A 12,808-nucleotide genomic window follows, 5' to 3' on the forward strand; every position below is an offset into this window, starting at 1 on the left:
GAGACGCCGACCGACTCCCGCCTCCAACAAATGCACTGCTAACCCTGCCACCGCAGTGCTGTGAACCAACGTGTCGATTTCCAGCGACCTCAGGAGGTCCTGGTGCATTTTGGTGATTCTGTTCTGCGCTAATTGACCCGTGTAAAATGGCTTCGTATGGCAAGTGAGTGCGGCCCGGACTCGTCGAGAAGCTCCTCTCCTAACACTTGTGGCAGTCCCATGTATACGCCGGATCAGTTCATGAATCCAGGCCCAGCACCGCGCCCACCCGGGGAGCGCCCCAAGTTGACGCTACCCACCAGCAACAGCAATGTGGCCACCTCGTTCAACCAGATGTCCCTGAATTCACCCTCAACCCCCGGATCCGCCAACTTGTCACTGTTCCCCAACACCAGTAGCCCGTCCCTCACGCAGACCAGGAGCCAGCAGAGGGGCGAGGGCGGGTTCGCAATCATCAAGGAGGGATACGTTCGCTGCAAAGAAGACAAGTTCTTGGCCACATGGAACCAACGCTACCTGATCCTGCGGGAGTACAAGCTGGAATTCCTCAAAAATGAAACGGGCAAAGTGGCCATCTCCTTCCCGCTCTCGACGGTGACTGCCGTGTCGCGTTCCGAGGACACCAAGATGGCTTTTGAGATCACGCGGTTGGCCAACCCCAAAGACGCCCAATCCAAAACTGCCCTGATCACCCGCGACCTGCCGACCAAGACCATCACCTGTGAGGTAAAGACGGATGACGAGATTTATGAATGGATAGACAAGATCTATGAGCGCTGTCCGGGCATGGGCGGTGTCAGCAACCCGACCAACTTCAGCCATCGGGTCCACGTTGGCTTTGATCCGCAGACGGGCGGCTTTGTCGGACTGCCTCCAGAGTGGGAGAAGCTATTGACGGCCTCTGCCATTACGAAGGAGGATTACAAGAAGAACCCCCAGGCGGTCATTGAGGTGCTAGAGTTTTACTCCGATATCAAGATGCGGGAACAAAACCCACAGTACTATGCTGGAATGGGTGCCGCTCCCGCTGGTCAAGGAAAGTCGTACGGTAATAACACAGTCGGCAGCTCGATCGCGCCGCCACGTCCTCCCCCACCAGGGCCTCTTCAGCGTCTGGACAGCGGTCAATCCAAGCAGTCGACCGACGGCTCCATGCGCTCGGCCACCTCTTCTCCCGGGCAGTCATCGAATAGCTTGGAGACTGACCGTGCAATGGAACAGCAGCAGCAATTGGAGCGCATGAAGGAGTTGGCCGAGCAAGAACGTCGCCGAGTAGCAGAAGAGGCTCGTCTGAAGCAGGAACAGGATGAATATAATGCCTCGATTCCAAAGACACGAACACCGATGGCCAAGCAGGAGCTCGGTGGCTATGGCGGAAGTGATGATCGCTATAAACCTAGCCGCCCAGCTCCGCAGGCTCCTGGTCCAGGGGCTCGTGGCCCTCCTCAGGGCCAGCTGACTGCGCAGCGTCCCGCACCGCCGCCCCCATCATCTTCGCAGAACCCCTATGGGCAACCTCCCCGGACCCCTGGTGGTGGATCCCGGCCTGATGACCGCCAGTATTCTCCCAACGACCCTCGTGCTCAAGCAAACCGTCCGCAGAACAATGGCAACAAGGGACAACAGGCGCAAGGCCCACCGCCAACCCGGCTGCCGGCCCCTGTGCAACCTGTGAAGCCGCTCAACATTGCCAACAAGAACACGAGCAACAAGCAGACGCCTGATGGTGTCCGCCAAGCGGAAGCCGCCTTGACGAAGAAGCCGGAGCCCCGACAAAAGGAGGTGCGCATGTCGGCCATGTCGGAGAACGAGGTTATGGATCGGCTGCGGGCAGTGGTGTCCAAAGACAACCCGAATGACTCGTATAGCAAGCAGCGCAAGATTGGTCAGGGTGCGTCCGGTTCCGTGTACGTAGCACGCGTCAAGGAGCATGCAACCTCGTCTGTGGCACACGAGCTGTACCGGCAGTACGGTCCTCGGTGCCAAGTGGCCATCAAGCAGATGGATCTGCGCAGTCAGCCCCGGAAGGAATTGATTGTCAACGAAATTATCGTCATGAAGGACAGCCAACACCCCAACATTGTCAACTTCCTGGATTCGTTCTTGCAGGAGCAGAGCAATGAGCTCTGGGTCGTTATGGAATTCATGGAGGGTGGCGCGTTGACCGATGTGATCGACAACAACCCAGTGATTCAAGAAAATCAGATTGCAGCAATCTGCGCTGAGGTATGTCCCTCCGTCCATCCCCTTCAAGAGACTGTCGTGTCGAGTATTAACCGCTTCTTCGCCAGACATGTAAGGGCCTGGCCCACCTGCACAGCCAAAACATCATCCATCGCGATATCAAGAGTGACAACGTCTTACTCGACCGCGCCGGCCATGTCAAGATCACTGACTTCGGCTTCTGCGCCAAGCTGACCGAGTCGAAGAGCAAGCGCGCCACGATGGTCGGCACGCCCTACTGGATGGCTCCCGAAGTCGTCAAGCAGAAGGAGTACGGCCCGAAGGTGGACTGCTGGTCGCTGGGCATCATGGCCATTGAGATGATCGAGTCGGAGCCGCCATACCTGAACGAGGAGCCGCTGAAGGCGCTGTACCTGATCGCCACGAACGGCACGCCCCGCCTGAAGAAGCCCGAGAAGCTGAGCAAGGAACTCAAGGCCTTCCTGAGCGTCTGTCTCTGCGTCGATGTCCGCAGCCGTGCCACGGCGGATGAGCTCCTGGCCCATGAATTCCTGCAGACGGGCTGCAGTCTGGCCAGTCTGGCTGAGTTGCTGCGGTGGAAGAAACCGAGCGGCCAGTAAAGGGAAACAAGAGGAATCTTATACATTTTTTTGGATCTGCGCACATATTTGGTTGGGCCACCGTCTACGACGACCTTGACTTGACTCTTGACCATTCGGTGGGGAATCTCCTCGACCCCTTTGATCTCCTTCGACAACGACAACGCCTCGCTTTCGCTGCATTCACGATCAACCCCTGCATGAGAGGAGAACTACATATCTTGCTGCTCGCTTCAAGTTCCACGAGCGCATGAAACGATATTACTTGCTTTTGGTTCATACACAACTTTATTTCACACCTTTGGGAGAGGCGTGGGTAAATGCGGCGTTCGTTTGCCTTCTTTCTTCCCTTGTTATGTTGGCAGCTTAGCTTGTCTACCATAATCCCCCTCAAACCCGCACTGCACAAAAGACCACACATTTCATCCCGTTCCTATTCCCCCTCCCCTTGTTTTGTTTCTTTGCAATTGCACCTATGATGTTGACGACCAAGCCTGCTTTTACCCTTTATCTTCCTGGACTACTACTACTTACTATTAAAAGCGAGAATTAGTGAATCCATGATGACCTGATCTGGTTTCAACTTAGCCTAACATACTCCCTCCGTACATGTAGACATTGATTTTCTTTGTATAGCGATACCGAGTATAAAGAAAGAGAGCAATGGCACAATGATTTATTGATTGTAACAATAAAGTGACAGTCAGGAAGCACATGATACAGCAAGAAACAAGCCACTAAGAATAGAAAGTAATGAAAAGAAAGGTCCATCATCAATTATACCAACCCTCTATCCGATATTCTCATCCAATCTATCCTCGTAATTTCCCAACAGAAGACACAAAACAAGCATGTATAAGTCATTGGGACATATATACCTTTTATGTACCAACCCTCACTTAATGCACTATTAAGAAGAAAGAAGAAGAAGAAGAAAAAAGCAACAAGAAGCAAAGAGGTTTCTGGGATGTTTTAAGACAGTTTCTCCTTCACCTTATCGCCCAATTTCCCACAAGTTTCCGAAAAGAGCACGCCTTGGAGCACAGACTCGCCCTCACCCGCAGCCCAGCGACCCGCATGCGTAAGACGCTGTTTCCACGCCCTCTGCTCGGAAGCCGAGAGCTCTTTCCACGCGCGAAGCTTGTCCTCCTTCGACGAGGGGATAAGATGCGCCGACTGTGCCGTTTCGACGATAACGCTGTGCTCCGGACTTTCTCCCACTCGGGGATCGCATCTCACGATCACGGAGAGGTCCTTTGGAGACGGGATGTCGAGATCAACAGGCGCCACGCCGGCGGCGTGGACGCGGTCCAGGATCTGGCGGAGGGATTCGAGTTGGTCGGACTGTTCAAGCGCGGGAGCGCTGCGCAGGGCGGGGAAGATGCGTTCCAGTATCGGATGATTCTTGCCGTGCGCGTCAGGGATATACGGACGAGTCCAGGACTCGCCGACGTAGTCTCTTGCGCCTAGGATCGACGGCGCGAGGCCGCGGACTTCCGCGAAGGATTGCAGGGCTGCGAGGATGGCGACCAGTGACAACAGGAACATGCCTAGGCCGTAAAGGAGGTCCCAGAACTCGGCTGGACCGGGTTGGGCGAGGACGTAGCGCGGCGTGCGGGACGGAGGAGGGAAGGGGGAGAGGGGGGATTGTGTGCACGACTACTGTGTTTCCCATGGACACGGAGGCGAGCTTGACGTTTTGGGGCGGGACTTCCGGGCCGACGGGGTGTGCGGGTGCAATGAAGGTTGAGAAGACGAGTTTGGTCATGGAGAAAGGGTGGACATCGCGGATGACGGTGAAGGGACGGATGGGGCCAAAGCCACGGACTGGGCCGAATTCCAGCGTGAAGAGGGCAATAGAGTTATCGCTACCGCTGGCAGCGATGATGGTCTGCTGCTGGCCCTGCGGGTTTGTGCCTAATGGGCAGACGTCGAGACCCAAACCGATCTTGACACTGCGCGGGAGGCGTTTTCTGCTCAGGATAGATGCCTTGCTTGTCTTGTCATCGGGTAATCGGAGGAGAACGAGCTCTGCACCGCCGCGATCCGGCGCATTTTGGAGCAGGAGCAGCGTTGTTGGGTTGAGGAAACGGAGGGCACGGAACTTGGGGCGAGCAGTACCGCTCTTGGGCAGAGGGATGGAAAAGATGGTTTTCACGTCTGGCGCGGCGTTGGACCGCTTGGAAGAGGAGATCTCGCCAATGACCACGTCCACGCCGGTGGTGTACGCAACGCGGAACTTGTCGTTCTCTAGATTGGCAAAGTCCAGATCCTCGGCCTCCTCATTGCCACTCAGACGGATGCGCCCAACGACATCGGACTCGCTGGGCGTTTCTGTTGCGTGGAAGAAGACAATTTCACCGGAGGGAGCGAGTCCCGTGGTGATGGCGGCGATACGCGCACTCTCTGTATCATCGCCCTCCACGCCCTTGTTCTTCCTCCACGGCGACAAGCGCAGAACCCGCTGGTAGGTATCCGCCGAATCCGCACCCCCCTTAATTTTGAATAGCGAAGCTTGCGACAAGGGCGTCGCCTTGCCAGGAATCAGCTGCCCTTCTGTCCGAGCTTCCTCTTTCTTCGTCTCTTTCTCATCCTCAGCCTCATTCTCAATCGCCGAATCCGTAGGTGGAAGCATAACAGCTAGTTCTCTGTGCGGGGCATCAAACCGAAACGACCGCAGGTGCTGGTTATTATTCTTCTTTACCTGCTCGACCGAGCTATTGATACCCGCCAGCGCGATGATCTCATTCGCGTTGCCCGACTGCGGCGCGGCTGCCAGCGACGTCACCGAGTCTTCATCGCGCGAGAGCTCCAGCTCCACGGACTGTTTGATTTCGTCTCGCTTCGATGTATCCAGAAGAACCTGTAGAAAATCTCCAGTTAGTAAGATATATAAAGGAACGAAAAGAGAGCAGGAGTGGACTTGCGATTTTGTTCCCGACGCCGCTGCGCCCTTGGCCGCCTCCGCCGCCGACCAGCAGGAAGCGATTGTCGCGCGGGTCAAAGTCAGCCGCGAAGAGCGGACACGGCAGGGTCAGCTTGGCTGGGTAGATGGTGGGCGCCATTTTGGGTGTTAAGAACAAGAAAGAAAGAAAGAAAGAGGAAGAAAGGACAAGTGGTGACGGCGCGGCCCAGTTGCCCCGGATTGTGTTCTTGGCGGCCGTAACCCGCATTGGGGATGCCGAGCAGAGTTTAAGGATAGTTATAGGCCGGACTAAAGAGGGCCAAAAGAAAGTAAATGATAATAGTCATAGATTCTTTCTCTACTTCGTGATTTTATACGAATGTCCACCACTACTCCACCTCTTGCCCAGTAAACTCTGGCAGCCGCTTGCGCACATCTTCCCACGTCTCGTCGCCGTCGACGATCGACTTGAGCGCCTGCAGGATCTCGTCCTCGCTGGCGCGCACCTGCTTGGTCGAGTCGCGGTCACGCAGAGTAATCGAGCGGTCCTTGACGGACTGGAAGTCCACGGTGATGCCAAACGGCGTGCCCAGCTCGTCGTTGCGGGCGTAGCGCTTGCCAATGGAGGCGGACGAGTCGTCGACCCGAGTAGAAATGCCCAGGCGGCGCAGCTTCGAGGTCAGGTCCTGCGTCAGGGGTTTGAACGAGGCGTGAGTCGAGAGTGGAACCAGCAGGACCTTGGTGGGTGCAATGGCCGGGGGGAAAGACAGGACCTATGTATTGTTAGTAAAATTTAGGATCAAACGACGGAAACAAAAACATACACCGCGGGCCTCGTCGCCCTCGCGCGACCAGTAGACGTGCTCGATCATGCTGTACAGAATACGGCCGATACCGAAGGACGGCTCGATGACGTTGGGTGTGTACTCGCGGATGTTCTCGACGCGGGTGCGCTTCTCGATCTTGATCAGGTCCTTGTCCAACTCGACCTTGGGGGTGGCAATGCCCTCGACTTCCACCTCGATCTTGCCATTCTTATCGAGGTCCAGGGAGAGCTTCTCACGCAGTTCCTGCGACAGCGCCTCGACCGCCGCCTCGACCGACTTGCTATCCTTCTTGAAGCGGGGACCGAACTTCTTCTTGTCGATGTCAACCTGCCACTCCTCAATGCGAAGGGGCTCCGAGCGAGTCTCGCGCACAACGAGCGGCGCGCCGGTCTTGTTCTTGTGCACGGTCAAGTCGTAGGCACTACGATCAGCACAGCCGACACACTCAATCCAGCCGTAGCTATTCTTTAGCTCAGCGTCCCAGCAGTCGGTGGCATAGTGGGCCATCTCGTTGGCCATATGTTGGCGGAAGCGTAGCTTAGAGCGGTCGATACCAAGCTTCAGCAGGAAGGACTGAATGCGGACCAGGAAGTAACCCAGTGTCTCGTTATCCACCAGGCCGGTCTCGACCGCCTTGCCGACGGTCATCAGCACCGTTTCGGTGCTGCCGGACAGCTGCACATTGCGATCGAGCAGCGACAGCTCGACATCCTTGACGTCCGCAAAGCGCGGGTGTTTCTTGCCACCCTCTGGGTCGACAAAGTGCTCAATCTCGGCCATCAGGAACTCACGCACGCGCAGCAGACCGGCGCGAGGAGAAATTTCATTGCGGAACGACTTGCCAATTGAGGCTGAGGCGAACGGCATGCCCTGCTGGTTGAACTCGAGGAGCTTCTGGAAGTTCAAGAACTGGCCCTGGGCGGTCTCGGGCCGCAGGTAGCCCGGCATGTTGCTGCTGGGGCCGATTGAGGTCTGGAACATCAGGTTGAAGGCGACGGGCGGCAGTAGGTTGCCCTCGGTGGTCGGGTTGCGGATGTCGTACTTGGCGATCAGCTGCTCTAGTTCGGGTCCGCCGTAGTTATCGATCTGGGCCAGCACCTCCTCGTACTCCTGGACCAGGGCGTCGTCCAACTTGACGGCCTTGCTGGCTTTGACCTTCTTTTTTTTCTTGGCCTCCTTCTCCTCGTCGACCTCAACCTTCTGGCCGCGCGCCTCCTTGTCGCCCTTCAATCGGGCCTCCAGCACCTCTTCGACCAAATGGTCTGCACGGAAAATCTCGCCAGTCTTGGGGTCCTTGCACATCCAGTCGGCGAACTTGTCGACGTGCCCACTGGTCTTGAAGACTTCTTCCGGGGTCAACATGGTGCAATCGAGCTCGAGCATATCCTCCTCCAGCACGAAATGCTTGCGCCACAGGTCGGTCATGTTGGCAAGCAGAGCGCAGCCCGGGGGACCGTAATCATACAGGCCCGACACCCCACCATAGATCTCGAAGGAGGGGGTGTAGAACATGCGACGGCGGAGCATCGAGTCCAGTACCGTGCGATCGACGGACTGGCCGGTCTTCGTCTCGACGGTGGCCATCTTGGGTTTTTTTTGGACGGCTTGACGAGCTGGAGGGCGGGTTTAGAATTGGTGAAAGTCCGGGTTTGGAAGTGGGAGAACGGAGAAAGAAAAGAGCGGGAGAGTAGGCGCGGCAATTGAGTCATACACCACGACACCACCACAGCCAGGGGGAGGGAAACGAGAAGGATTCAATAGAGGGAAACCGGGCGAGTGACACACAATTGAGAATGTGAGAGAGAGAGAATGAGAAATGACTCAATGAATCCATCTGACAGATGTGTCGCTGTTGATCCTAGGGCCGGCGAAATGTTGTTCCGTCCAAATTATTTTTTTGGTCGAGGAACGGAGGCACTGGGTACTTACGCTCTGCACATACACACCCTCTGTCACCATGCCTCGCAAAGGCCTGAGCAGACCTCCTCCTGGTGTGTCGCAAGATGCAAAACCAGGCAATAAGCAGCAGCGCAAGTTGGCCCACATCAAGCGCAAGAGAGCCAAAGACTCCACGCGGCGAGAAGAGCGATACGCCGTCAAGAAGGAAGAAACCAAGAACCCCAAGCTCAGGGCCGAGCGGTTGAAGCGCAATATTCCCCTGACGCTTGATCGCAAGCGAGTGTGGGATGAAGCCGACAGCGACGCCGAGGAGCACGGGCTGGGACTCAGTGTCGACGTGGAGCGGATCAAGCGCGCCAAGCAGGAAGAGGAAGATGAGCTGAATCGGCCATTGGAGGAAGGAGAGGATGACAGTGGGGATGCGCAGTCCGACAACGAGTCGATCGACAGCATGATTGCATCCAGCGACGGCGAGGACGAGGATGGCGAGCAGGACGAGGCCGAGCCGGCTCGCGGCCGAGGAAAATCCAAGCTTCCCAGCGCAACCGAGCGCGCCACAAGCCCAACCCATTCAACGCGCAGCACGAACCTGAATCTCGCGCCAGAAGCACTCGCCGCCAAATTCCCGACCCTCTTCTCCAACGAGGCCCCGCCAACCCCCAAGGTCTTAATCACGACCTCCATCAACTCCAACCTCCACCACGAAGCCGAAACCCTCACCGACCTCTTCCCCAACAGCGTCTACATCCGACGCACAGCGCACCGCTACTCGCACAAATTCTCCATCAAAGAGATCGCCAAGTTCGCCTCGAACCGGAACTTCACCACTGTGGCTGTCCTCCAAGAAGACCAGAAAAAGCCGTCGGGACTGATTCTGGTTCACCTACCCGTCGGACCTACGTTCCACTTTACCATCAGCAACTGGATCGACGGCAAGCGGTTACCGGGCCACGGGAGAGCGACAGAGCATTGGCCGGAGCTGATCCTGAACAACTTCCGCACGCCGCTGGGTCTTCTGACGGCGCATATGTTCCAACGGCTCTTCCCACCACAGCCGGAGTTTCAAGGCCGACAGGTTGTCACACTGCACAACCAGCGCGACTACATCTTCGTGCGCCGTCATCGCTATGTCTTCCGCGAGAAGCGCGAGACGGAGAAGGCCGTCGTGGACACTGACGGCAAGGAGATGAAGGGCGCGGAGGGTATCCGGACTGGTTTGCAGGAGCTCGGGCCACGGTTCACGTTGAAACTGCGCCGTGTCGATAAGGGAATCCAGAGGTCGAGCGGACAGGAGTGGGAGTGGGAGGGCAAGCTGGAGAAAGTGCGGACCAAGTTCCAGCTTTAGTTGTTGTTTTTCCTCTGCATGGGTTTGGGAAGGAGTTCGATCTAAAAAGCTTTTTTATTTATTATTGAATGGACATAGATACATACGTTCGATGAATATGATTTCCACATAAGAGATCTCAATCAGCATTCATTGGCAAGCAAACGCTAAACACAAGCCACATCTAGATGTTTTATTTGGATATAGTACATCATGAATAGGAGAAAGTCATCATCATCATAATCATCGTCATCACCAATCCAACCCTCCCATGCGGCATTCGTCGCAATATCATCGGGCAAATAACTCCGCCTTCCGCATAGCCCGTGCCAAAACCTCGTTTTTCCGCTGGGAAAAAGAAACAGGCTTTCTCGCCGTGACGATACGCACACGAACGGACAACCGATCCGCCGAAAGAAGCTCGGCCGTAACCTTCTCACAGAGATTAGTAGCCGCCTGCAACGACCAGCTGCCGGAGCGGGTAAGCGAGCGGAGAGCGTACGCCTCTAACCCCTCGAGAAGGGCAATGAGGGCCATTTTGCCGAGAGTTTTTTCGTGCATGTCGTGCGGCCACAGGCCGATGGGGATTGTGCGTTCCAGGACGCGGACGTCGACGAATCCCGCTGCGGTCAGAGCTGAGGTGCGCAGGTGGCTGCAGTCACGGAGGTACCCTGATGCTTCGCCGGCGGAGCGGAGGGCGGCAGAGTAGATCTGCAGATAGGAGGAGTCGGACTGGGGCTCTGGGGAGAGGATGTCGGCGGCGGGGTCTGCGTCTGCGACTTCGATGTAGCCGCCGGGTTTGAGATGAGCGAATGCGTTTCTGTACACGGAGGACCAGTCCTGGAAGGCGCCGGACAAGCCGCGGATATGCACGAGATCAAAGGGCTCGTGGTATGTCCATTCCGACTGGGCATCTGCGAGCTGGAAGACGACGTTCGGCAAGGAGATGTGGGCGATACCCGAGTCGAAGACGCCGATATCAGAGGCGATGATGGTGGCGTGCGGACACTCGGCGTTCATTTCGATGGCCCAGTCTCCCGGCCCCGTGCCGACATCAAGGATGCGCGGTGATTCCGTGGTGAGTGGTGCGGTGGTCAGCCGGCCATCCAGTAGGATCAGGTAGATTTGGTGCACGACGTTGAGGCGGGTTAATTCGGGTTCGTCGTTGGGCATGAAGTAGACGTCGTCGCAGTATCGGCGCCCATTTTCGAATGTGCCGCGGAGGGTGCCTGGGGAGCATGATCGGGTGGATTTTCTAGCAGTCATCAGTCACAGTGTTATTTCAGATGATGTGTTACTACTCACACTGACACCTCGCCGTCAGACTCGCAATCCGACTCCAGCTCGGAGCTGTCCGTCGCAATCAGCTTGGGCGTCGCATCTAAAGGCTGCTCTTCTCGGATAGGCTCGGGGTTGGGGCCCTCCTCTGCTGGCTGAAGAGGATCTGCGTCCATCACATGCTTGAAAGGAAACAAGAACAAAGGTAGGGTTGAGCTGAAGAACCGCTCGAACCGAAAAGCACGCCGGTTCTGGTTATTTGGCACTCAATTGGAATTTATAGAGGCGGCAGCGACAGGAGGGAACAAGGGCCACCAAAACGAAAGAGGGGTAATGAGGAGAAGACGAAGAACCGTCTAGTCGACATGAAGTTGCATCCCCGAGTGCTCGTGTGTTGTGCAAGGGCAAGGGTCACGATAACTGAACCCGACCAGACGGGACAAGAGTACGTCACAGTTGCAGAGAAGGGAAAAGAAAGAAGCACGGAAAGCAAAGGACAGGATAGCTGATATAACCAACGACCCAGCACACCGGTGCTCCACGACAGGCAGTGGAGAAAGGATCTGAGAAGCTGGAGCAGCGCAGGGGGGGGGGGGTTAGTTAGTGAGTTAGTGATTTAGTTAGTTAGTTGTTGGAAATTCAGAGTAAGTAGTCCCGGGTACTTCTGACAAGTGAGGGTCCCTGTGGGATCATGACGGGTCCATTGAACCAGCCCACTGGGAATCACAGACGAGGCTGGTCCGACTGGGCGGGTCCGTTCCGAGCCCAACCATGCCCAGGCCCAGGCACAATGGAGGGGAAGGGACGAAACTAAGTGCGTAGACACGGAAGAGCTGACGCAGAGACTCAAACGAGGCCTCGGCCGGGGCCGTGCGAGACCCAACGCACTGGGTGGAATTGCAGCCGTCCTGCCTGGACGAGTAAGGCGCTAGGCGATCCGACGGGAGCGCAATTGCACCATGGCATAATTGGCGTGGAGCAGACCGAGCTGGGGAGCTGGTGGCCTAAGTACCTTGCTGCCTCAGGCACCCAGGCACACCCGTCACGAGAGAACTCATCTTATCGTCGGTCCTCAACCCGACGCCATCCCTTTCCTCCCTGGATGGACATGGACCCCCCGAGCCGGCGCCTCTTCATCGCCTCCATCGGCAACATAAAACCCTACCGAAACACCCGCCACAGCGCCGGCCACCTCCTCCTCGATGCGATAGCCCCCCAACTGCCCGCGCGACTCAGCGCAGCAGCAAAACCCTTCTACCAAACCTGGTACAGCCCCACGTACATGAACACATCCGGCCCGAAGCTCGTGCGCCAGCTGCAGAATTTTACGCAGCAGGGAAATGCAAATGCACACGCGACCACATTAGTGATCCTGCACGACGAGCTGGAGTCCCCTCTGGGGAAAGTACGTGTGAAACGCGGCGGGCCGGAGGTTGCGAGTCTCCGTGGTCACCGGGGGCTGATTAGCGTGTTTGAGAGTCTGCGCGGGAAGGGATTGTATCCTGCGCGTGCGCAGAATGGCGGGTTGTCGGTTTTGAGGGTTGGGGTGGGGATTGGACGGCCCGAGACGAGAGAGAAGGGTGCTGTTGCGGATTATGTCTTGACGGCGATGGGTCCGACGGAGTTGGCGGCGGTGCATCGTGCTGCGGGGCCGGTGATTGAGCTCATTGCGGAGGAGATGTATAGGGATGCCGGGGAGCCAACATGATAAAATCTACGACGACATGTACATTATGTATTATATAGAGGCGCTTGGTTGGTCAGGTCTAGAGCATTGTGTTATTATACCCCC

At 56.6% G+C, this 12,808-nt stretch overlaps 6 protein-coding genes across 6 annotated transcripts; 3 read left to right on the forward strand and 3 right to left on the reverse strand.

Annotated features, from left to right (window-relative positions):
* Positions 1-146: 146 nt before the first annotated feature.
* Positions 147-2,804, forward strand: N7510_006835 (serine/threonine protein kinase CLA4; the record flags this gene model as incomplete). Its single annotated transcript, XM_056978760.1, has 3 exons — positions 147-163; positions 216-2,226; positions 2,292-2,804. 3 exons carry the CDS (start codon positions 147-149, stop codon positions 2,802-2,804), a joined length of 2,541 nt encoding a protein of 846 aa, XP_056831803.1.
* Positions 2,805-3,755: 951 nt separating this feature from the next.
* Positions 3,756-5,848, reverse strand: N7510_006836 (uncharacterized protein; the record flags this gene model as incomplete). Its single annotated transcript, XM_056978761.1, has 3 exons — positions 3,756-4,333; positions 4,386-5,646; positions 5,726-5,848. 3 exons carry the CDS (start codon positions 5,846-5,848, stop codon positions 3,756-3,758), a joined length of 1,962 nt encoding a protein of 653 aa, XP_056831804.1.
* Positions 5,849-6,077: 229 nt separating this feature from the next.
* On the reverse strand, positions 6,078-8,099 carry N7510_006837 (glycine--tRNA ligase; the record flags this gene model as incomplete). The annotated part of the gene is made up of 2 exons (XM_056978762.1): positions 6,078-6,461; positions 6,513-8,099. The coding sequence occupies 2 exons, from the start codon at positions 8,097-8,099 to the stop codon at positions 6,078-6,080; spliced, it is 1,971 nt and encodes a 656-aa protein (XP_056831805.1).
* A 373-nt stretch (positions 8,100-8,472) lies between these two features.
* Positions 8,473-9,759, forward strand: N7510_006838 (rRNA-binding ribosome biosynthesis protein RPF1; the record flags this gene model as incomplete). Its single annotated transcript, XM_056978763.1, has 1 exon — positions 8,473-9,759. The coding sequence occupies one exon, from the start codon at positions 8,473-8,475 to the stop codon at positions 9,757-9,759; it is 1,287 nt and encodes a 428-aa protein (XP_056831806.1).
* Positions 9,760-10,029: 270 nt separating this feature from the next.
* On the reverse strand, positions 10,030-11,192 carry N7510_006839 (class I SAM-dependent methyltransferase; the record flags this gene model as incomplete). Its single annotated transcript, XM_056978764.1, has 2 exons — positions 10,030-10,993; positions 11,050-11,192. The coding sequence occupies 2 exons, from the start codon at positions 11,190-11,192 to the stop codon at positions 10,030-10,032; spliced, it is 1,107 nt and encodes a 368-aa protein (XP_056831807.1).
* A 932-nt stretch (positions 11,193-12,124) lies between these two features.
* Positions 12,125-12,724, forward strand: N7510_006840 (aminoacyl-tRNA hydrolase; the record flags this gene model as incomplete). Its single annotated transcript, XM_056978765.1, has 1 exon — positions 12,125-12,724. The coding sequence occupies one exon, from the start codon at positions 12,125-12,127 to the stop codon at positions 12,722-12,724; it is 600 nt and encodes a 199-aa protein (XP_056831808.1).
* Between the last annotated feature and the right edge of the window lie 84 nt (positions 12,725-12,808).

Source organism: Penicillium lagena (genome assembly GCF_028827675.1).
Source record: "Penicillium lagena strain IBT 129212 chromosome Unknown utg000005l_segment0_segment0, whole genome shotgun sequence".
Lineage (NCBI taxonomy): Eukaryota > Fungi > Ascomycota > Eurotiomycetes > Eurotiales > Aspergillaceae > Penicillium > Penicillium lagena.